The following is a 25,279-nucleotide window of genomic DNA, read 5'->3' as shown; positions in this document are numbered from 1 at the left end:
TTGAGAACCTTTAGTTTCCTAGTGGTTTTTCCATGGACATCTGCATATCAAATGGGCAGATAGAAGCAATTGTTCTCACAACAAGATTTCCTCCTTCTTGCAATCATCTCTCTTATTGATATACATCATTTCTAAATTTTCATAACAAACAGACCCAGAAACTAGGAACAAGAGTAGGCTATTCAGCCTTTCATGCTTGCTCCTCCATTCAGTATGATCATGACTGATCCTCTACCTCAATGCCACAGTCCTGCTTTCTCCTTATGCCTTTAAGATCTGAAATTTTACCTATCTCTTTCTTAAATATATTCAATGGCTTGGCCTCCAAGGCCTTCTGTGATAGAGAATTCCATTATTAAGTATAAAAATTTTTCGTCATCTCAATCCTAAATGTGAGATCATGTCCCCGATTCCAGGCTCCACAATATGAGAAAAAAATTCTCCCTACATCTAACATTGTGGAACCCTGTTAGAATTTTACTCCACTTCAATCAGATCCCCTTTCCTTCTTCTAAACTCTGGTAAATACAGGCCCAGTTGAACCATTTTCTCCTCATACAACGGTCCCACTATCCCCAGTATCAGCTGAGTGAATCTCTACTACACTCCCTCAATGGCAAGTATATACTTTCTGAAAGGTCCTGTCTAACTACAGTAGACATTCATACTTTGGAACTCAAATCCGGTGACAGCTAATATTCCATTTGCCTTCCTAATTGTTTACAACATCTGTTTGCCTACTTTCATTGGCTAATGTAAGGGACAGCCAGCTCCAATAGAGAAGAACCTCTATTATCCAAATACCAATTAACTGAAAATCGGATTATACATCAAAGACGTATTTCCAACAGTCATCGTGTCATTTGTTTAGTGATTAAACAGGTACCGTCTCCAAATGACTGACCTTCTGCACTCTCTCTCCCCACACACTTTCCCTGGAGTTCTATCCTAAACCCCCCTTCACCAAATAATCTCTCCAACATTGTCCTGTACAGAGCAAAGGTGGAACCTGTCAAAAAGTTGCAGTAAAATGTTGTGTGTGGGGCTGTGGCTGCATGTAGGTGTGCTGTTTGGAGACTTACCCCACAAAGGCAGCAGCAGCAGCAATCTTGTTGTTGATGTCCAGTCCGGCTGCCCCGGAGAGGGGGCGAGAGTGGATGGGTTTGGGGGGGGGGCGGTGTCAGACTGGGTTGGGTGCGGGAGGGTTGCACGGGGGCAGCAGGCTGTGTTGGGCGCGGCCTCGCACGCTGTCTTGCTGCCTTACCTCCTGAACGGTAATCAGACTTTAAAAATTCAGAGTTCTAGAGGAAAGGCATTTAATCGATTAACCAAATAATCGATTATCTGAATGAAATGCTGCCCGCCATAACAATCGAATAATCGAGGTTCCACTGTTTTGCCATTTAAAATAATAATCTTTCTGGTTTCACAGCAAAGTGCATAATTTCACATTTATCCATGTTATACTGCATCTGCCACGTGTTTATCCATTCACTCAACTGGTCTAGATCTCCATGAAGCCTTAGTGCATCATCCTCACAACTCTGGCCAGTTTGATGTTGTCAGCAGACTTGAAAACGTTGCATTTGGTTCACTCACCCAGATCATTAATATCTATTGTGAATAGCCAAGGTCCAATCACTAATACTTGAGGTACCCCGCCAGTCACTGCCTGCAATTCTGGAAAACAACTCATCTATTCCCACAAAAATAGAAATGGCTGGAGAGAAAAAAAAACTCAGCCAATCTGGCAGCATCTGTGGAGAGAAAGCACAGCTAATATTTCTAGCCCACTGTCAATTCTGAACAACAGTTATTGGACTTGAAACATAAAAACTCTGCTTTCTCTGTTTTTGTTTCAGATTTCCAGCATTCATAATATTTTATTTACTATTTATTTCGACTCTGCTATCTGTTAACTAACTATTGATCCATGCCAATATATATCCTCCCATCCTATTTGCTGTAATTTTCTGTTCTCAGTCTGATAAATGACTAGTGACACTCAGATAAATGCTTGGAAAAGAAACTAAATGCAAGTACAAAGAACATTCCAAGTAAAGAGTGCTGCATGTTCTCACACAGCCACCAACTCCTCCCTCTTTCCCAATCTCTTCCCTCCGGTCGCATCGGAAAGTTTCCCATTTTAACGCTCCAACCCCAGATAATCCTCACATGCCTCCTCCATCCTCAAAATCCAAAAATGACCCTCTCAGCATTACTGAGCCACAACACCCTGAACCCCTCTCATTAGCAATACTATTTGCCTCCTACCTACCTGCTACCTTGAACTTTGTTTCCTACCATGTTCCTGTGGATTTTCGACTTTAAAGAAAATAATAAGAATATTATTACACAGTTAAATAAACGTAAATATTACCAAGGCCAATATTTTACTTTATCAATGAAAACATGATGCAAGATGAAACTGAGAGCACAAGCAATTCTCCCAGAACTGCATATGATAAAGAATCTATTTGAGTTCATGGTAAATCAGCATTCCTGAAAAACTGTAATTTTGCCGAATAAAACTGTGTTGTGAGTCTTCATCAGTATTATGGGGATTACTTTACAACTTTATTGTAAGAGTCTTTTTAATATATTCCTATGTTACATTTCATTTACACTACCTAACCCACTTGATTGGGCAGTTCCTAGGTGGAGGTTGATTCCACCTCAGTTCCATTTCCTTAACTGCACTGGGGCCAGACATCCACGTGCATCACATGAGCCTCATTCCATTTCTCACCTAAATCTACAATGCTCTCAACTTTTTTTAAAACCCCTCATATTTGTATGCATTCTTTTGTACAAGAAGAAACATTGTCTCTGTATCTATTGTGTCAAATACTTTCTTAAGAACTCTAGTAGGTCTCCCTCAATCATTTTTGACTCTCATCTCGCACAGACTAAGGGATGAGGGAATCAATCTCGATGTCAATACATATACCTAAGCACTGCTGGCATCAGCTTTGCAAATCTTCCTTGTGCCTTCTTCAGGAACTCATTTTCCTTTGAATAATAGTGACCAGAACTGTTAGCATTATTTCAAGTGCAGTCGAACTAATGTTCAATACATGTTTCATGCTTGGTTTTTTAATTCTATCTCTCTAGGAGTAAATCCTAATTTTTGGTTTAGTTGTGCCACAGGTTAGCAAGGCCATAAAACAGAAAACAACATTTATACTCAGGAGATCCTTTTCTTCCTCTGCCGTATCTGAGAGTTTTGCCTTCCAAGTAATAAATGACCACCGTGTTCTCCCTACCAAAACATTCACATTACGAAGGTCACTACTTTAACTTCATTCAATACTTATGTGCCCAGACTTGGGCAGTTTTCTTTAGTGGATTGAGAGGGGACATGATGGAGATGTATAAAATAATGGTTAAACAGGAAAAAAAAACTTTATCCCCTTGACGGGGGTGGGGGGCATAGCTTTAAAGAAAGAGGCAAGAGGTGGAGAGGTGGTGTGAAGGAACAACTTTTTCCATCTAGAGGATTGTGGGAATCTGGAACTCACTGCCTTTAAGGGTATTAGAGACAGAAACCTTCATAACATTTGAGTAATATTTAGATGTGTAATTATGATGCCAAGGCAAACAAGAAAATGGGATTAGAATAGTGAGGCGATTGGTTTCAATCAGCATGGACACAATTGACCAAAGGGTCTTTTTCCATTCTGTACATTCCCATGACTTTTGATAACATTTATTTTATTGTGGCAGTTTGCTGAACTGAATTCAATGCAGTATTTCCTACTTTATAAAGTTTCAAAATTGCAGGCTTGACAGATGTTATAAATCCAAGTTATTCTAAGGAGGAAGTGGAGACCATCACATATTCAGACAGATGAGAAATGGGTAGAAGGTCATCAAGTTGTATGACTGGTAAGTTATAGAAAGGAGGTGTTGCAGGTAGCACATGAATTACTAGTACATGGTCATCTAGGAGTAAGGAAAACTCAAGCCAAAGTACAAAAACATTTTTATTGTCCTGGACTGCATTAGGATACAACTGAATTTTGCCAGACATGTCATAAATGTCAGGAAATTGGAAAACCTCAGACAGTGATAAAACCAGCACACTTAATACCCATTCCTGCATTTTTTGAACCTCGCACAAGAGTCATATTTGATTACATAGGATCCCTCTCTAAAATAAAATGTGGGAATCAGTATTTAATGACCATAATGGGTGTGTCTACTGGATTTCCAGAGACCATTCCATTACACAGTATCATGACTAAAAGGACTGTAGAAGAGTTACTCAATTTCTTTTACTAGATACGGACTACCTCAGGAGTACAATTGGACCAACGGTCAAATTTTACAATCAGGGCGGCACGGTGGCACAGTGGTTAGCACTGCTGCCTCACAGCACCTGAGACCCGGGTTCAATTCCCGACTCAGGTGACTGACTGTGTGGAGTTTGCACGTTCTCCCCGTGTCTGCGTGGGTTTCCTCCGGGTGCTCCGGTTTCCTCCCACAGTCCAAAGATGTGCGGGTCAGGTGAATTGGCCATGCTAAATTGCCCGTAGTGTTAGGTAAGGGGTAAATGTATGGGTATGGGTGGGTTTCGCTTCGGCGGGTCGGTGTGGACTTGTTGGGCCGAAGGGCCTGTTTCCACACTGTAAGTCTAATCTAATCTAAAATTATTCAAGACAGTTAGGGATAGCTTAGAAAATAAACAATTCAAATTCACTGGGCCGGAAGCATTAAACAGTGACATCAAACTTTGAAGACCATGTCGAGGGCTGATAGTCAACACTATCCAGATGATTGGGAGAAAGGAATTGCATTTGTATTTTTTTGCAGTTAGGGATGCACTTGATGAGTCAACTAAATTCAGGCCATTTGAATTAGTTTTTGAGCATGAGATAAGAGGATTATTGAGATTAATTAAGAAGAAATTAGTGATTTAGAATTCATAGAGCACACATTTGGACTGTATGTCAAATTTTAGGGAACAATTAAGTGGAAAGTTTAAGTAGAGAGGGTGAGTTGGTTAGACAGCATTTAAAAGCAGCACAGCATATGATGAAATAGGAAGCAGATAAGAAAGCAAAAATTTGCAATTTTGCTAGTGGTGATAGTGTTAGTGTTACTACCAGTGGTAAGTGAACCTTAGAAGGCAAGATTTCGTGGGCCTTATCAAATCAAAAGGAAATTGAGCGAGTTGAACAACTTGATAAGAACACCAAATAAAATTAAATCTCAGAGTGTGTCATGTGAATATGTTGAAAAGATATTTTGATAGGGAAGCAAAGCAAAAGGGGAATATGTTTTTGGTTACAACAATGAAGAACCGAGTTCAGATGATTCTAAATTGGACATTCCTCAATGTAAATTGGACTATGAGAAAGTTCTCAAAAATTGGGTTAAATTATTGAGTTACCTTCCAGAGGAAAACCAAAATGATCTGGAGGAGTTACTACAATTAAATGGTGAATAAGCTGGGAAGTATTAATCTGACTATGCATGATGTAGATATAAGAAATGCTGTTCCAATTAAGCAACATCCTTAGTGACTTAATCGTGTAACACTGGAAAGGTTCTAGAAGAGATTGAATGCATTCTCAAAGAAAATATAATCAAAGTGAGTTGCAGTGAATGGACCTCAACCATAGTAATGGTACCAAAATCAAACTGTACCCAATAATTGTGTGAATTATCACGAGTAGAAAGTGAGGACTGCAGATGCTGGAGATTACAGCTGAAAAATGTGTTGCTGGAAAAGCGCAGCAGGTCAGGCAGCATCAAAGGAGCAGAAGAATCGACGCTTCGGGCATAAGCCCTTCTTCAGGAATGAGGAGGGTGCGCCAAGCAGGCTAAGCAGGTGACCTCCTTAACCTCCTTCCACCTATCGCATTCCCAACGCCCCTCCCCCAAGTCCTTCCTCCCTACCTTTTATCTTAGCCTGCTTGGCACACCCTCCTCATTCCTGAAGAAGGGCTTATGCCCGAAACATCGATTCTCCTGCTCCTTTGATGCTGCCTGACCTGCTGCACTTTTCCAGCAACACATTTTTCAGCTCTGTATTATCACGAAGTCAATGCAGTTACAACATCTGATTGACATCCTATCCCATATTTGGAAGACTGCATTGAGAAGATGAGAAAAACAACTTACATTTCAAAGTTGGGCTTGCTCACGCCGAATGGACTGCACCAGTTTTAAAGTCATGTTATTTGATATGAAACATGTGCCAGCCATATATAAACACTAATCAATAAAGTCATTTCAGGACAACCCAATTGTGGTGTATATGAACAATCTGTTGATTTTTAGTCACACGTGTAGCATCTATCAGAATTGGTCAATCAACTTCGGGATGCGGGCTTGGTGATAAACCGAGCAAAGCGTGAGCTCGCAAAAACCTAAGTCATGTTCCTGAACCATGTCACTGAACATGGAGAAATGATGCCATTTGCTAAATAACAGTGACTGTTATTTAGTATTCAAACACATAAGATGATATTAATACTTGGTAACATTACAAAAAGTTGAAAAGTTATTTACCAGGTGGAAGACTGCCATAAATCACTGCACATTCCAGTCCACGAGTCTCAATTTGCCGACTCAGTGAGTAGATGTCATTTTTACTGAAGCATACAATACAATCACCAGGGCGCAAGTTATCCAGTGACTCCAGTGCAGTATTCAGAACAGTCATGGGGGTTAGTCGCTCATAACTTACAACCTATTCAACAGAAAACAGTTAGTTAGCTAGGAAAATTCTGTCTTTTGGAGAAACACTGCATAAGCAAAAGGTGCAGACAATATAAACCAACAACCCCACCACCCCCACACCCATTTCACAACAGGAAAAGTGTACTTTGAGCAAAACTACTACAGTAAATGTTATATAGACGAGGGAATTACCATAGAATCCCTAAAGTGTGGAAATAGGTCATTAGGTCCAATAAATCCATACTGACCCTTCAAAATGCATCTCACCCAGACCAATTCTCCTACCCTATTACTCTGTATTTCTCCATACTAATGCATTTCGCCTCCACATCCCTGAACACTATTGGCAATGTAGCAAGACAATTCATCTAATCTGCACAGCTTTAGACTGTAGGACACCCATGCAGACACATGGAGAATGTGCAAATTCCACACAGATAGACGCCTGAGGCTGGAATTGAATCCAGATTCCCTGGCGCTGTGAGGCAACAGTGCTAACCACTAAGCCACCATGCTACCCATGTCATGTATCCTACCATGTACTATGCTGGTATGAATTTATAATACATTGCAGGAATAAAATGTTTTCAGTCAATAATCATAGACTCAACAACACTTTTCTGTTTGGTTATGGGATCAGTTTAAAAACATATAGAACATTGCAGAGCACTTCCCAAAGGCCAGACTGCAACAGTAGAGTGGGGTTGAAACTGTGAAGCAATTTGAACACAGAGGACATTACAGCACCTTTTCACAATTATGATCTGAATAGAACTGTTGCTGTACAGCAGTCCGGTGATTCTGATCAAATATGCTACCTAGCCCTGGAAAGTGTTAAAATACTCAAATGTTGTAAATGTGTTAAGAGGAAATTATTCAGACTGCTGACTTGCATCCTATAGACAGTGGCTTTGCAGTGACAGGAGGTGGCTTACTTGCGACAGAATTCTTAACAAGTGACCAATTCAATAATATTTGAACCAGATGTATCAATTCAGTTTCTGGCCAATGGTAACCATCAAAATGTTGATATTGGTGTGATTCAGTGATGGTCGTGCCTGTGAATGTCAAAGAATGAGGGCTAGATTCCCTCTTGTTGAAGATGGTCACTGCTTGGCATTAAATATGTTTTGCCACTTGTTAGCACAAATCTTAATGTTACTAGTCATGCAAGCAAGCATAGACTGCTTCAAGGTGTGCCAAATAAGAGTTGAACAATGAGCTATCACAGCAAGTATCTCAACCTGACAATGACTGAAAGTCATTAACAAAGGAACTGAAGATGGTTGATCTCGGACACTATCCTGAAGAACCTCTTTGCTGATGTCTTGTCACAGAGCTAATTAGCCTCAAACAAACATAACCACCTTCCTTTGTACTGGTGAAGAGCTGTCTCCTGATTTCCAAGGACTTCAATTTCTTTGAGCAGCTTGATTCAGTACCAGTCAAAGGTTATTTTGATGTCAAGGCCATCACTTTCTCCTCATCTTTGCTTTGCTCATATAGGCTGTAGTAAAGTCTGGAGGCAAACTGCCCTGCCAGAAACTAAACCAAGCATCAGTGAGCAGGTTACCATTAAGTAGTACTTGACAACACTGTCAATGACATCTTTTATCATGATGCCAACGACTGAGTGTAATCAGGAATTGTTCAGGTCCTAGTTATCGTCTTTTTTGTGTTCAGGACATAATATGGAAAATTGCACAGGCTGTCAGGTAGATACTGATGTTGTATTTGTCCTGGAACAGCTATCTAAAGGCATGGCTTGTTTAGCAGCACAACTCTTCAGTACTATTATTGTAATATTGTCAAGAGCCAGGGACTTTACAGTTTCCATTCAGACATTTCTTTACGTTATGGTTCAGGAAAGATTTACAACGATGTTGCCAGGGTTGAAGGATTTGAGCTATACAGACAGACTGAATAGGCTGGGCTGTTTTCCCAGAAGGCTGAGGGCTGACAGGCTTATAAAATCATGAGGGGCATGCATAGACAAAGTCTTTTCCCTGGTTTGGGGGAGTCCAGAACTAGAGGGCGTAGGTTTAGGGTAAGAGGGGAAAGATTTAAGAGGGTCACAAGGGCCAATGTTTTTATGCAGAGGATGGTACACATATCAGATGAGTTGCCAGAGGAAGTGGTGGAGGCTGGTACAATTACAACATTTAAACAGTCATCTGGATGGGTATATGAATAGGAAGAGTTTAGAGGGATATGGACAGAGTGCTGGCAAATGGAACGAGATTAATTTTGGGTATCTAATTGGCATGGACAAGTTGGACTAAAGGGTCTGTTTCCGTGTTGTACATCTCTATGACTCTATGTGGAGTACTGACTGAATTAATTGAAGATAGGCATCTGTGATGTTGGGGACCTAACAAGGAAATGAGATTGGTTTTTTTACCACGTATTACTGACTTAAGATGACTCCAAATACTTCAAAACCTTTATCTTTTGCATTGATGCTTTCCATAATTGGGAATGGGAATATTTGTGAAGCCAATTTTTGCACGGAGTTGTTTAATTGTCCAGCACCATTTACGACTGGACGTGGCAGAGCTGCAGACTTAGATTTTACTTGTTGGAAATGCAATGGTTAGCTATCTAGCAGATGCTGCTTTTGCCATTTAACATTAAAGTGTTATATCTTCATCGGGCTGATATCTCAGTTTTATGTATTCTGGTGCTGGTCCGAGCACATCCTCTTCATTGAGCAAGTTGCTATCAGTATCTATGCTTGGAAGTAGTGCTTCATGTTTAACAATGATTCAGTATTCAGTTTTAATGCTTTCAACATCTAGACTGCCTGATGTTTTAAAGCCAAAACCATATTTCTCCCTACAGCCCCAGAGATAGGACACACACCTCAACCTCTTCTCCTGTGTCAAACATCAACTCCATCACCAAGTTAATAGCTGCAGCTTCACCACAGATATGGATTTCTTCTGCACAAAGTCCTGCAGTGAAAGCAAAGTACATTGAAATAATGCACAAAACATTCTTCAGAGAAGGTACAGTATATACACAGTAATGCCCCTATTACTGTCCCCTTCAGCAGGCTGATCGATACAGATAAAAGCTCCCCCTAAAGAGTTTGCATCAAACAGAGTCAGCCTATGTACAGTATGGTTCAGACGCAGAGTAAAACTCCCTCTGTACAGTCTCTGCATCTAGGATTCAGATCATTAGACAGTGTCTACTGATACCACATGAATGAATCACACCAATATGAAAAGTGGTGGTCATAAAAGTGGCACAATTACTAAAGCGAGGGAGTGAGGTCAGATGCTTGGACATTACCTGTGTCTCTGGATTAATAGTCTATTGCTAATATCACTAGGTCACTGTTTCTCCTTGAGGGAGTTAGAAAGCAATAGTTGTCCCACATCCCATTACCCTTCCCCAATTGCCATCCTAGGAATTACGACTATGTAGAGGAAATGTCCAACAGAAAATTCAATTTCCTCCAATTCCTTTAATAGGGATTCCACAAGATCTGACACATATCTCCTAACTGCACTGGCATAACAAAAGTATGGCCAGCAGAAAATACTTGCCCTGGTTTCAAACAGCAGATTCCAATTCAATCCATTACACAGAGTTCAGGCTGAGGTTATTTGACAGGCTTCTATAGTAAGTCCAGATGAAGTGTAACCTGAATTATTCTTACCTAATAGTGCCCTAGTCCAGGCCCAGCCTCTGGAAGGATCTTTGATCATCTGGATTTCATCAATTACAGCAATTTCATCTGCAAAATATTGAGCACAATGTGAATTCCCATCCACTCCTATTGCCCATTCTGCATGAATTGGTGACTAACAGCTCCCACCCCAACAAGAATGTCAGATTTAGGAGATGAAATAGGCTATTTAGCCTGCTCCACCATTCATCAAGAGCAAGGCTGATCTGGCCGTGGTCTCATCTCCGTGTACCCTATAACCTTTAACTGTCTTATTTATCAAAACTCTAACTCAGCCTTGAATAGAGTCAATGACCCAAACTTTAGGTTCCTGGGGAAGAGAATTCTAAAAATGTCTGCATTCCTACAATGGGAAGGGAGGGGCGAGGCTACCACCATAAATTGGAAAATAAGATGTAAAGAGGAGATAGACAGTCTGCAAAAGGATGTGGACAGATTAAGTGAGTGGGCAAAGAATTAGGAAATGAAATAAAATGAGGGTAAACTTATCAGTTTTGGTTGGAAGAACAGAAAATTTAAGAATATTCTATTTAAATAAAGAGAGAATACAGGATTCAACAGTAAAGAGGGATTTAGGAATTCATGAATCACAATATTGGCATGCAAATACAGCAAGTGATTAGGAATGCAAATGGAATGGTCATTTATTCCAAGGGGAATGAATAGCAAAGCAGGTAACTTTTACCACAACTGTACAAAGCAATGGACAAACTGGAGTAATTTTGGTCTCTTTATTTGAAAAAAATAACATAACTGCTTCTAAAGCAGTTCAGAGAAATTCTATGTGACTTATTCCTTGGATTGACAAGTGTAGCACTGGAAAAACACAGCAGGTCAGACAGCATCCAAGGAGCAAGAGAATCAACCTTCCGGGCATAAGCCCTTCATCTCCTCATTCCTTGGATATAAGGTTAACCTATGAAGTTTGAACAGGTTAGGTCTATACGAATTAGAGTTTAGAGAAATAGGAGTTGATTTTATTGAAAAATATCAAAGCTCGAGAGAACTGAATGAGAATGCTTCCTCTAGTGGGGGAGACTAGAACTAGGAGACACAGTTTAAAAATAAGGTTTTCCTTTTTTTCAAGACAGTGATTAGAGAATTATTTTCTTTCACAGAGTTGTCAAAGTGCAGGTTTTCTTTCCTACAGAAGGAAGTGGAGGTTGGGTACTTATTTAAGATTGAGTTAGATACATTTTTGTTTGACGAGTTCAAGGGTTAATGGAATGCAGACAGGAAAGTGGAGTTAAGACCACAAACCAGCCAAGATCTTCTTGAATGATAGAACAGGCTTGAAAGGCCAAACGGTCCATTCCACCTCCTAATGGACCGTCTTAAATTTCTACATAAAAGCAGTGTTACAGAAACCCAGCACATCTGGTAGCATCTGTAATGAGTACAAGATACAGAGCTTTGTTTTAAGTTTGAGCAGAAGAGGAGGTATATTGAACTTGAAACTTTAACTTTTTCTCTCACCAGTTTCTCCAGCACTGCTTTTATTTCCGATCTCCAGCATTTGCAGTAGTTTGCTTTTATCCTACGTCCAAACTATTCTTTCTCATTGCCTCATTTTCCTACCAGAAAAAGCTGACTACGAGACTCATGGAATACTCCAGAATCAAGTGGACCATCTAGTCTAAGCCCACCCATGCTCTCACTTGCCATCTAACTTTTCAAAGAGTGAAGAGTTAATTTTGTTTCTCTCTCACTGGATGCTGCCAAAGCAGCTGAGTATTTCCAGCACTTTTTGCTTTTATTTCAGATTTCCAGTATTAGCAGCATTTTGTCTTTACTTCATTGCTGAAGAATTATCATGTTGAAGCAGACAAGCAAATACTCTTATATCATATCTGTACAGGCCCTCTTTATCCAGTTCTAAAACAGATTTTCTGGTTACGATCACATTGGTATTACCACAATCTTGCTGTGTGCAAAGAGGCTGCTGTACAAAATTTCAAAAGTGCTTCATTGACTATAATAAGATTTGGAACATTAATGTTACAAAAGACATTATACAAATGTAAATAATAGAGAGAGCAGGAAGAGGTGTGCACATACATGGTGTCGATACACTACACATTTCAATTGTACAAGCAACATGAGCTGATTGCCTTCCATCTGGATCCACAAAACTTCGCTCTTCCCCAGTCACCAAATCACATGGCACACCCTGCAAATAACCACAGCAAAATAATCAAATATCTTGTAAAATTATGCTGCATATCTAAAAACTGGGCCCTCTACTCTTCCATGATCAGAATCATAAAACCCCCACAGTGTGGAAGCAGGCCATTTGGCTAATTAAGTCCACACTAGAGCATCCTACCCAGCCCCACCCTACTATCCTAACCCTGTAAACCTGCATTTTCCATGACTAATCCACCTAGCCTGCATATCCCTGGACACGGTCAGCAATTTAGCATGGCCAATCCACTAACCTGCACACCTTTGGACTTTGGCACATCCCTGATGATATCCAGTGTACTAAAATGGCATACACAAAAAGGGCAAAGTTTTCAATACTATATTGGAACTTGACCTACTCATTTTCAAACATCTCATTTCTTCAGTCTTTCCCAATTTTCGATTCTCTGCCTATCACTGCAAAGAAAATGGCTTGTACTTTGAAGACTGTACAACATCCAAATAGTTACTGATGACTGGATATGTGACAGTGAGAGGGATAGGCTGGTCCACTACCAAGATTTCACAATTGAGCTTGATACTGACCTCAAGCAATGTCCACAACAAGGATGCACAGCAGGAATATAAGCTGCTCACCTCCTGTGTAAAGGACACAGTGGACGGTGAACTACCAGATGTTGTAGTAGTTCAACACCAGTTACCTCAGCAAACAGCATCAGATCATCTACATGGTCAATCCCATATGGGATTATGTTCATTCTAACAGATACTGAAAATTCTAGTAAAGAAAAAAAGGAAAATGTAACCATTTTACACCACTCCTGCAAGTGCTCTCCTCCACATACTGAATAATAACTCCTTTCAGATTATTGAGGCACCTGGATGAGGTGGACTTAAACTACTTAAACAAGACATTGGGAACAGAGTTAGAGAAAGCACTCAGAAAATACAGCAGCCTTGAACAAGGTTAGGAATGAAGAACGTCCAAATAAACATTTTAAATTCAGAGTTATATTTGTATGCAATACTTTTATATGGTTTATGGTTAAATAGTAAGATTTCACATAATTTGGGAATCCTGAAGTGCTGGGTGGATGATCCATCCTGGCATTTTCTGAAGTTTCCCAGCATCACAGATGTCAATCTTCAGCTAATTTGATTCCATCCATGTGATAGCAAGAAAGAGCTGACAGCACAGATTTTTCCCAAAGGTATGGGCCGTGACAATATTCAAGCAACAATAAGGAGGTCTGTGCTCTACAACTGGCCACACCCCTACCCAAACTTGTAGGTTATAACACGGCACCTAACAATAATGTGGAAGATTGCCCAGATATGTTCTGTGCACAAAAAGCATAACAAATCCAACTTGACCAATTACCACCCCAGCTTACTCTCACATGAGGTGACACTGACAGTTCTACTAAGTGTCATCTGTACAGGAGAACAGAAGGGACAAGTATGATTGCCCTTATCCTCAAGGCAACATATGACAGACTGTGGCATCAACGAGCCCTAGTAATGGGTCACGGGGAAATTGGGAAATCTTACTAGTTGGAGCTGCTTAGCCACGCATCTGCTCAGAAGCTCAGTGTACGCCAATCAGCTTGTTGCTACATCAGCTTCTGTGCACTGAACTTGGAGCAGAAAAAATAATTAGAGCAAAAGTAGGTCATCCCTGGCACAAAGGAAGGTGGTTGTGGCTATGAGAGGTCAATCACCTCATCTCTAGGAAATTACATCGAATGGCATTATAATCACTGAATCCCCTACTATCTTGAAAGTGAACTACAGCAACCATACAAATACAGTGGCAACAAGAGCAGACCAGAAAGCTTGGAATTCTGTGGTGAGTAACTCACCTCCTGACTCCTCAAAACCTTCTTAACTGAAATTTGAAGGTACCTACATTGACTACAGAATGTTTAATCAATTCTCAATCCAATCAATTTAGAATCATCGAATCTTAGCTGTACAGCAAACAGTTTCAATGTAGAATTCTTCAAACATACTGACAGCATCATTGCTCTTTTGATAGATCTCATGTGCAAGCAGTTTCAAAGGACCACAATAGACTCCAGACTTGGCTGCCAAGAAGCTTTGAATGGCATGATGCGTTTTTCCGCTGTTCGTTGGCCCAGCATGAAAGATGATCTTTCTCTGAATTGCTCTAGCCTCAGGGTACCTTGGAGTAAACATACTTGAGTATTAGTAACATTGAGGTGAAATGTGCATATTTCCCACGACCAAGAATCAGAGTACCATTCAACAAAATACCAACAAGCACACATTGAAACCTTATCACTACAAACATGTCACAATAAATAACAGTGCTAGTAGATGTTAATAAATATCATTAACACAGTTATCATTGTAGTAAAATAATTTCACTGCATGAGTAATCCAGAGGCCCAGTGGCTAATGCTTGAGGGACAAGGGTTCAAATCTCACCAAAGCAGCTGGCAGAATTTCAATACAATCAATAAAAGCTGAAAGCTAATTTCAGTCATGGTGACGATGAAACTATCATGAAACGATGATTGCTGTAAAACCTATCTGATCCACTGATAACTTTTAGGGAATGAAATCTGCCTCCCTTATCTGTTCTGGCCTACACATAGTATCAGACCCACAGCAATGTGGTTGGCTCTTAACAGACCTCTGAAATGACCTAGCAAGTCACTAGTGACACCCATATCCCATGAAAGAATAAAGACATTAAAAAAAACAAGTCAACATTCTAAATACAACACTCCATAACATTGTTTAAAAAATGTTAATTTGCTCTATCTGTTCCAACATTGACAATATTTTAAAAGTTCCAGGATCTGGATCAGCATCTTCACTAAAAGGTAAATAGCACCTCCCTTGGCCAACTCTACTTGTACCAGGAGAAAGTGAGGACTGCAGATGCTGGAGATCAGAGTCACAAAGTGTGGTGCTGGAAAAGCACATCCTGTCAGGCAGCATCCAAGGAGCAGGAGAGTCAACGTTTTGAGCATAAGCTCATGTTCCTGATGAAGAGCTTATCTTGAAATGTCAACTGTGCTTTTCCAGCATCACACTTTGTGACTACATGTGGACCAGGCCTCATTGAAATCCATCCCAGATATATTGCTTAGAGACCACCACTTACTCTCATCAGCAGAGCTAACCGGAGAAATCCCGTCAGTCACCAAGTTTCACTGACCTTCCCCACTTTGGAATTCATGGATAAAAACAAAATAATGCAAATACTGGAAATCTGAAATAAATGCAGAAAACAAACTGCAGAAACTCTGCTGGTCTAGCTGCTTCTGTGGACACAAACATTTAACACTGAGTTTGGTGTAACTCTTCTTCAGAGCATAGAGTCAGAGAGATATACAGCATGGAAACAGACCCTTTGATCCAACTCGTCCATACCAACCAGATATCCAAACCCAATCTAGTCCCACCTGCCTGCACCTAGTCCATATCCCTCCAAACCCCTCCTTGTCATATACCCACCTAGATGCCTTTTAAATGTTGCAATTGTACTAGCCGCCACCACTTCCTCTGGCAGCTTATTCCATATATGTACCATCCACTGCATAAAACAATTGCCCCTTAGGTCTCTATTGTATCTTTCCCCTCTCACCCCAAGCCTCTGCCATCTAGTTTTGAACTCCCCCACCCCAGGGAAAAGACTTTGTCTATTTATCCTATCCATGCCTCTTATGATTTTTATAAATCTCTATAAGGACACTCCTCAGCCTCTGATGCTGCAGGGAAAACAGCCCCAGCCTATTCAACATCTCTCTATAGCTCAAATCCTCCAGTCCTGCCAACATCCTTGTAAATCTTTTCTGAATCCTTTCAAGCTTCACAATATCCTTCCAACAGGAAGGAGATCAGAACTGCGCACAATATTCCAAAACTGGCCTACAGCCATAATATGATCTCCCAACTCCTACACTCAAATGTTCTGTCTAATAAAGGAAAGCACACCAAATGCCTTCTTCAGTATCCTGTCTATTGCAACTCCACTTTCAAGGAACTATGAACCTGCACTCCAAGGTCTCTTTGTTCAGCAACACTACCTAGGAACTTATCATTAATTGTATCAGTCCTGCTAAGATTCAACTTCTTTCTCTCCACATATGCTGTCAGATCTGCTGAATTTTGCCAGTCTTCCCTACTTGTTGCTAAATTCATGAAGTCGGTTAACAGCATAAAGAAGTTGAACATAGAAAATTATATTTAGACACATTCGGGATGTCATGGCCCCTGTAGATTACTTGTCGAGAATTTAGTGCTGTAAAAGCACAGCACGTCACGCAGCATCCAAGGAGCAGAAGAGTTGATGTTTCAGGCAAAAACCCTTCATCAGGAACATTCGGACTTTTGCCCGAAATATCGATTCTCCTGCTCCTCGGATGCTGCCTGACTTGCTGCACTTTTCCAGCGCCACACTCTTGACTCTAATCTCCTTTGCAGTCCTCACTTTCGTCCCTGTGGATTACTTGTCTCGTGTATTAACTCTACATGACCTTAACTCTAACCACACCATTGTCTTCCTGTTGAACTGAGTTGGTTGATCTCATTGAGCCAGCATTGAGTTATTGTGGTTGGCTCTGGTAATTAAATCCTTCAAAAACACAATCTCCAGAAAATTCTGGAGAGCAGTTTGGGAGCAGTGTTTGAAAAGAAAAGCATGATGCCAGAGTTGAGAGATCAGAAATTGAATAATATTCCCTTTCATAGGTCTCCGAGACAGATGGCCTCTTTGTTACAATGCATTGTGTCTTTACTACTGTGCATCTTATAACCAATATTCTTTCGGCGCAATTACATTGCATTTTGGTGGTACAAAACTGCTTGCTACACACACTCACACATGGTAGGCAACTCTATTGTTGCTGACCTTACTGATTGAACATGTAAACTCTAACAACCATGTTAAACAAGGTTATGTGGAAGGAAATTATTGAAAAAATGATAAGGATTGAATTCGAGTGGACAATCTTACCAGTTAGCTGGTAACCTCAGATCACTGATCTTGCGCAGATCCTCCATACAATCCAACATTGGGAACACTTGTTTGGCATGTCTCAGGAAATAAGGAAAGAGATCATCAACATGACCTGTGAACAACATTGCACCAACTTAAGTCACATTTCTGGAAAAGAAACATCATTTTCCTCAATGAGGCTAAACAGCAGGACATGAAGCCTATCGCAGATATTTAAACTTTCACTACAGAAGAAACATTATGTTCTATTTTAAAACATGAATGTTGTGCTGCTGGGTTCCAATCCCAGGTTATCCACTCCACCAACATGTCTGCACTTGTTGCTGTGGTGGGAGTGAGCTGTGTATTATAGCCAGTATACAGACCTCGAGTTCAATTCTCATTTCCAAAAGAAAGTTGGGGATGGATAGATGGAGGAAAGGAGTCAGGGCGACAACAATAGCACCGGTTTGGGGTGAAACGGAGCATAATGTGCTGGAAATTCTTGACTGGATGCATCTGTTCAGAGAAACAGAGTTAAGGTTTCAACTTGAATATGACTCCTCCTCAAAGCCATACGTGAGTCAAGTTCAACTCATTACCCATGGAGAGAGAAAAACTGGGATGCTGCCAGTTCTACTAAGTCTTTCCAGCATTCTTTTACTTCCAAATTTCCAGAGTCCACAGTATTTAGCAGTGTTTAACTGAGTAAACATAATACCAGTTGGAGCCATAGAAACACACAGCATGAAAAAAAAGACCCTTCAATCCAACCAGTTCATGCTAACCATAATCCCAAACTAAGGTAAAAACAATGACTGCAGATGCTGGAAACCAGATTCTGGATCAGTGGTGCTGGAAGAGCACAGCAGTTCAGGCAGCATCTAACAAGCAGTGAAATCGACGTTTCAGGCAAAAGCCCTTAATCAGGAATAAAGGCAGTGAGCCTGAAAGCGCGGAAAGATAAGCTAGAGGAGGGGAGAGAGTAGCATAGAGTACAATGGGTGAGTGGGGGAGGAGATGAAGGTGATAGGTCAGGGAGGAGAGGGTGGAGTGGATAGGTGGAAAAGGAGCGAGGCAGGTCGGACAATTCCGGAGAAGTCATGGGGACAGTGCTGAGCTGGAAGTTTGAAACTAGGAAGAGGTGGGGGGGGGGAGGGGGGGGGGGGTGGAAATGAGGAAGCTGTTGAAGTCCACATTGACGCCCTGGGGTTGAAGTGTTCCGAGGCGGAAGATGAGGCGTTCTTCCTCCAGGCGTCTGGTGGTGAGGGAGGCCCAGAACCTCCATGTCCTCAGCAGAGTGGGAGGGGGAGTTGAAATGTTGGGCCACGGGGCGGTGTGGTTGATTGGTGCGGGTTTCTCGGAGATGTTCCCTAAAGCGCTCTGCTAAGAGGCGCCCAGTCTCCCCAATGTAGAGGAGACCGCATCGGGAGCAACAGATACAATAAATGATATTAGTGAATGTGCAATTAATATTGCACATGTGAAATAATCCCAAACTAAGCTAGTTCCACCTATGTGTGCATGGCCCATATCTAAGTATTTCTTCATCTAATTATCTAAAACTCTTTTAAACGTTCTAACTGCCCACACGCATCCACTTCCTCTACAAGTTCCACTCTCAAACCTCACTGTGAAGAAACTGCCCCTCAGGTCTTTTTAAATCTCTCCCTCCTAGTTTAAAAATATGCCCCTTGACTCGAAATTCCTCACCCTAAGGAAAATACATCTGTCATTCAGTTTATCTACTCAAGGCCCTACTTATAATTGTACAAATCCTATTCTTATCTCTTTGACCAAAATGTAATACCTCACAATTATCCAGATTAAACTCCATCCGCCACTCTTTAGCCCATTGAACCAACTGATCAAGATCTCTTCATATTTTTTGATAACGTTCTTTACTATCCACCAAAATACCAATTATGGTGTCATCCGCTAACTTACTAACCACGTCACCTATATTCTCACCTAAATCATTTATATAAAATGACAAAAGTGAACCCAGCACTGATCCCTGTGGAACACTGCTAGTTAACAGGCCTCCAGTCCAAAAAACAACCCTCCACAATCACTTTGTCTGCTGCAGTTAAGCCAATTTTGTATCCAACTGACCAGCTCACACTGAATTCCATATGGTCTAACTTTACTAATTAGTTTACCAAGTGGAACTTTGTCAAAGGTGTTACTAAAGTCCAAATAAACAATGTCTACTGCTCTGCTCTTAATCTTCTTGGTTACTTCATCAAAAAACTCAATCAAGTGTGAGAGAGAGAATTTCTCTCACACAAAATCACGCTGACTCTTCCTAATCATTCCTTGCCTCTCCAAATGCATATAAACACTATCTTTCAGTGTCACCTCCAACAACTTAGCCACCACTGAAGTCAGACTGACAGGTCTATAGTTCCTAGGCCTCTCCTTACATCCCTTCTTAAACAAAAACACAACATTAGCCAATTTCCAGTCATCCGGCACCTCACCCATGGTTTAGATTATGCAAGGGGCCCCACAATTTCTTCCCCAACCTCCCACAATATCCTGGGACACATTGGATCAGATTCCGGAGATTTGTCCACCTTAAAAAATATAAAGTCCACCTCCAGCACTTCCTCTTCTGTAATGCAAACTGTTTTCAAAATATCAATATTCATTTTCCTGGGTTCTTGAGCCTCCATTTCTTTCTCCACAGTAAAAACTGACAAAATATTCATTTAATATTTTCCCATCTCCTGAGGTTCAACACAAAGACGAGCTCTTTAACCTTTAAGGTGGCCTACTCTCTCTCTCTCTCTCTAGCTGTTCTCTTGCTCTTAATATGCTTGCAGAATCTCTTTGGACTATGGTCTTCTTTGCCAAGGCTATCACGTATCTTCTCTTTACCTTCCTGATCTCCCTATTAAGAATGCTCCTACAGTCTTTGTACTGTTCAAGGCATTCATTTGAGTCCAGTTGTCAAAATCTCTTTTCATTCTTGACTAGAACCTCAATATCTTTACCCTTCCATTGCTCTCTAAGTCTACGAGTCTTACCTCTCACTCTAACTGGAACATGACTTTGAACTCTTGTTATCATACTTTTGAAAGCCTCACACTTTCCCTTTACCAATCAATCAATTTTTGAAAGTTCTGGTCTCATATCATTAAAAGTTGCCCTACTCCAATTAAAAACATTAAATTTTGTGGAAAGCTTAATTGTTCTATATCTATTTTAAAACAAATAGAATTATGATCACAAGACCCAAAGTGTTCCCCTACTATCACTTGCCCTGTATTATTACCAATGAGGTTAAGTTTTGCTCCTTCTCTGGTAGGGACATTTTCATATTAACAACGAAAATTTTATTGAACATATTTACAAATTCTCCACTATCCAAAACTTTTAACACATCCCAGTCATTGTGATTTTAATTTCCCAAACACTCTTATGATTACAATCTTAATTTCAACCCATATATTTTCATTGGACCATTTTTCGAAAATGTCTTCTCTAATTACAGCAGTAACATTTTCCTTAATCATAAAACGCCACTCTCCCTCCTCTTTTGCTGCTATTTCTACCCTTCTAGCCTTGCATTGTAGCATAATCCACATGGATTCAGAATTGGTTTGACAACAGCAGGAGAGGGTAGTAGTAGAAAAATGTTTTCAGGCTGGAAATCCATGACTAGTGGTGTTCCACAGGAATCCGCAATGGGATCTCTGCTGTTTGTGGTATATATAAATGACTTGGATTAAAATGGAGATGCATGAGTTAGTAAGTTGCAGACAAAACAAAAATTGGAGGAGTGGTGGAAAGTGTAGAAGATCATCAAAAGAATACAGTGGGATATTAATTAGTTGTATATATCAGCAGAGAAATGGCAGATGGAGTTTAACCTGGGCAAGTGTGAGGTACTACACTGTGGGAGATTGCTTGTTAAAGAAAAGCATACAGTTAATGGCAGAACTCTGAACAGCAATGATGCATAGAAGGATCTTGGGTTCAAGTCCATCACTCCCTGAAAGTGGCCACAAAAGTAGATAGGATGGTAAAGAAAGCATATGGTACGCTTGCCTTTATTGGTTGGGGAATTGAGTACAGAGTCAGAACGTAACAGAGCAGATTTATGTGACTTTAGTTAGGCCTCAACTTGGGTATTATGTTCAATTCTGCTCGCTGTATTACAGGAAGGATGTGGAAGATTTGGAGAGGATGCAGAAGAGGTATACCACAATGCTGCCTGAATTAGAGGATATGAGCTACGAGGAGAGGCTAGAAAAACTCAGGTTGTTTTCTCTTGAGCGACAGAGGCTGAGGGGAGACTCAGAAGTTTGTAAATTATGAAATGGATAGATTGGGTTCATGGTCAAAATCTTGGTAGGAATTTAGAACACACTGCCATGGGTGGTTGTGGAGGCTGATATAATAAGGGCATTCAAGGCACTTTTAGATAAGCACATGAATACGCAAGGAATGGAGGAATGTCAACCAAGGGCAGGAACAAAATCATGGGCTATACAATTCAATTTATAACGACTGTATATAGTCACTTCTTTCAGTACCATGTTCTGGGGCAATGAAACTTGTTCTGGGGCAATGAAACTTATCCATGCGATGTATCGAGAATAGGGTTAGTACAGTTCTTACCTGCACCACAGCAAATATCATTCAGGATGATGTGTAAATCCACACCCAGAGATTCAGCTTCCATCACATACTTTCGAAAACTAATGAAAGCCTGGTGGAAAAGCCGAGCTGTGCAGAATACAAATGTTTAGAGAAAAATTGAGAAAAATCTGCCATCAATAGAAAAGACTAATGACGTGAGAGTTTCCTTCTCCAACACACTCATTCCCATCTCCGCGGCTGAAGTTACACTGTTTCCAGATTTCAGCCTCACTATCCTGCACAGGTCTCAAGGGAAAAGCAGACCTACATATCTGTCAAAAAATGCACAGCAGCTCAGGCAGCATCTGAGCAGGAAAATCCACATTTCGAGCAGGAGCCCTTCATAAGGGATGAGGCTGGATGCCTCAGGGGTGGAGAGATAAATGGGAGGGAGTGAGGCTGGGGAGAAGGTAGCTGGGAGTGCAACAGCTGGATGGAGGAAAGGGTAAAGGTGATAGGTCAGAGTGCAGGGTGGAGCGGATAGGTGGGAAGGAAGATGACAGATGGGACAGGTCATGAGGATGGTACTGAGCTGGCAGGTTGGGACTGGGGTAAGGTGGGGGGGTGGTGAGGAAACTGGTGAAGTCCACATTAATGCCCTGGGGTTGAAGGGATATGGTACACTTGTCTTTATTTGTTGGGGAATTGAGTACACAGTCAGTCATGAAGACATTTATTTTCTTACTCCCTCACATCACCATAAATTATTCTGGATAGAAAACAGAGCTAGAAGTTCACCATTTGCGTTTAGGACAATGGATCTTCTGTGAGCAGACCATAATCCTATCAGCCCACAGAGGTTATAGACAGAAACACAGAATGGACCTTTTCAATACGAACATAGAGAGAACGAACAGCAGACACAGAGAATAGACTATGGACACAATGACAACTGACCAGCACCTTGTGAGCACAGAATGAAGCAACTGACTAGCATCCTGAGAACACAGCACACCTGACCAGTTCCCCGTGAACACAGATATAGAAATAACTGACCACAGCCACCCATTATTTGAGTCTGAATGATGCAATTACTGTCAGAAAGGGTCCACACAGATTTTACTTACCATCAAGGCCACTCTCACTGCCCAGTCTCTGCATCTCCTTCCGTTTGTAGAATTTATTCAACACTTTCAGTGCCTCACCTACCAAAAATGCAAATCAAATGCTGACAAACAAGGAAAGAAATCGGTGTTTTATTCCAGAACTTTCTGTTCCTCTGCCATCCCAAACACCTTGTACTGCCTACCCTCCACAGACCTCTTGCCACCCCCCCCCACACCTCCTCTCCTGCGCCCTTCTCCCTTGCACTCCCCATCCCTTGCTCCCTCTCCACCTCCTTTGTTTCCTTCACCTCACACCTCCCTCGCCACCTTCTCCCCAGCAGTTGACTGCCCTCCTCAAGCAAGGAGAATCAGAACTGCAGCAGCAGTTGCCTTTTGTCTCAGAAAAACTCAACCGGCTCTCTCTGAGTGGTCGTGATAAAGCCGGGGGAGGGACCATGGTGTCCAGCAGTCATTGCAGCACCAGCTGGTTTGAGACCAGCACTCAGGCCCTGTAAGACAACATTTGGAGGAATCCTGTCCAGTGGTCACCTTGGTTTCCACCTTTTACCAATTCGCTGGCCAGGATTTCTCAGCAAGGCAAAGATAGACCCCCCAGGCACAGGTGGTACTCCACGTGAAGCACTTGAGCTCATCCTGCATGGGTTCTGGTACTGGCTGACCAGAAATCCCCAACATTTACCCCACATGATCCTTGCAGGAAATGCTGCGGAGTAGACCTCCTGGGACTCCTTCCTATCGGAAAGATGTTGTAATACTTGAAAGGGTTCAGAAAAGATATACAAGGATGTTGCCAGGGTTGGAGGATTTCAGCTATAGAGAGAGGCTGAACAGGCTGGGACTGTTTTCCCTGGAGCATTGGACACTGAGGGGTGACCATATAGAAGTTCACAAAATTATGAGGGTCTTTTCCCTGGGGTCGGGGTCGGGGAGTCCAGAGCTAGAGGGCATAGGTTTAGGGTGAGAGGGGAAAGATATAAAAGAGACCTAAGGGGGCAACCTTTTCACACAGAGGGTGGTACAGGAATGAAATGAGCTGCCAAAGGAAGTGGAGGAGGCTGGTACAATTGTAACATTTAAGAGGCATTTGGATGGGTATATGAATAGGAAGGGTTTGGAGGGATATGTGCTGGGTGCTGGCAGGTGGGACTAGATTGGGTTGGGATATCTCGTCGGCACGGACGAGTTGGACTGAAGGGTCTGTTTCCATGCTGTACATCTTTACGACTCAAGCATTCTCTCCAAGTCATCTGCGTCCATGAACATGAGGAGCATGCACGTATGCAGACAGGACCACCTCCAGCCCCTGTCCATGCAGCGCCAAATCTGACAGTTGTTTCCACAAAAACGACCAGACAAGGGGCAACCTCATACACTCCTCTCCCAAAGGACAGGGACCTGCTACCATTCACTAGGTGCTCTGTGATGACGTATGGAATTTAGACCCAGGCAAAGTGCATCCCAAACCCAAAAGCTCTCAGAATGCGGAGCTGTGAACCACGCTGTCAATTGCCTTCGCCTGACTGAGGGAGAGAAAGGCCCCCCCAAGAGCCAGCCGTTTCAGTCCTGGAACAGGGGCTCCCTGCTCTGAGTGTGCCGGCCCGGGACGGTGTAGGACTGGTCTGGGCGGACCATGTGGTCCAGTATTGTACACAGGGGAGTCCACAGGCTCTGAACAAGATTTTGCAGTTCGTGCTGAGGAGGGACACCAGACTCCCATTCTTTAACTAAGGCGGGGGGCATCGAGTCTTTCAGTATCCTCCAGACTCGCCCACAACAGTTCCTGCCCCACAGCTCCCTCAGCCCCGCTCTCACTCTTGTCTAGTTCCCGGCTCAGTTCAGCTCCGACGTTGCCCTCGGGCCCCGGGCTCACTCTGGGCGATAGCGGCACAAACAGGGAGGTGTCAGGACTTTTCGAGCCGCTCCCGCGGACCATGCGACGACCGGCAGCTCGGAGCGAGCCCGGGAGCAGGCCCAGGAGCCTGAAACTGCGGTTCAGCCACATGGGGAACGGGCCGGAGCAAGGAGCCGGCCCTGGTGCGGAGACAAGAGCGGCTCCGA

At 41.9% G+C, this 25,279-nt stretch overlaps 1 protein-coding gene across 1 annotated transcript in view; it reads right to left on the bottom strand.

Moving 5' to 3' along the window:
• The window catches only part of supv3l1 (SUV3-like helicase), a 39,602-nt gene extending 14,323 nt beyond the window's left edge, over positions 1–25,279 (bottom strand). The window contains exons 1-9 of the mRNA XM_060841823.1: positions 25,034–25,279; positions 23,222–23,299; positions 22,134–22,241; positions 17,523–17,637; positions 14,549–14,717; positions 12,446–12,557; positions 10,358–10,435; positions 9,553–9,644; positions 6,520–6,700 (exon numbers count right to left, since the gene is read on the bottom strand). Coding sequence (XP_060697806.1) covers positions 6,520–6,700; positions 9,553–9,644; positions 10,358–10,435; positions 12,446–12,557; positions 14,549–14,717; positions 17,523–17,637; positions 22,134–22,241; positions 23,222–23,299; positions 25,034–25,223 — 1,123 coding nt within the window. The 5' untranslated portion in view covers positions 25,224–25,279. The remainder of the gene's footprint in view (positions 1–6,519; positions 6,701–9,552; positions 9,645–10,357; positions 10,436–12,445; positions 12,558–14,548; positions 14,718–17,522; positions 17,638–22,133; positions 22,242–23,221; positions 23,300–25,033) is intronic.

This window comes from Hemiscyllium ocellatum, chromosome 22 (genome assembly GCF_020745735.1).
Source record: "Hemiscyllium ocellatum isolate sHemOce1 chromosome 22, sHemOce1.pat.X.cur, whole genome shotgun sequence".
Lineage (NCBI taxonomy): Eukaryota > Metazoa > Chordata > Chondrichthyes > Orectolobiformes > Hemiscylliidae > Hemiscyllium > Hemiscyllium ocellatum.
This window is presented reverse-complemented; position numbering and strand designations above follow the sequence as displayed.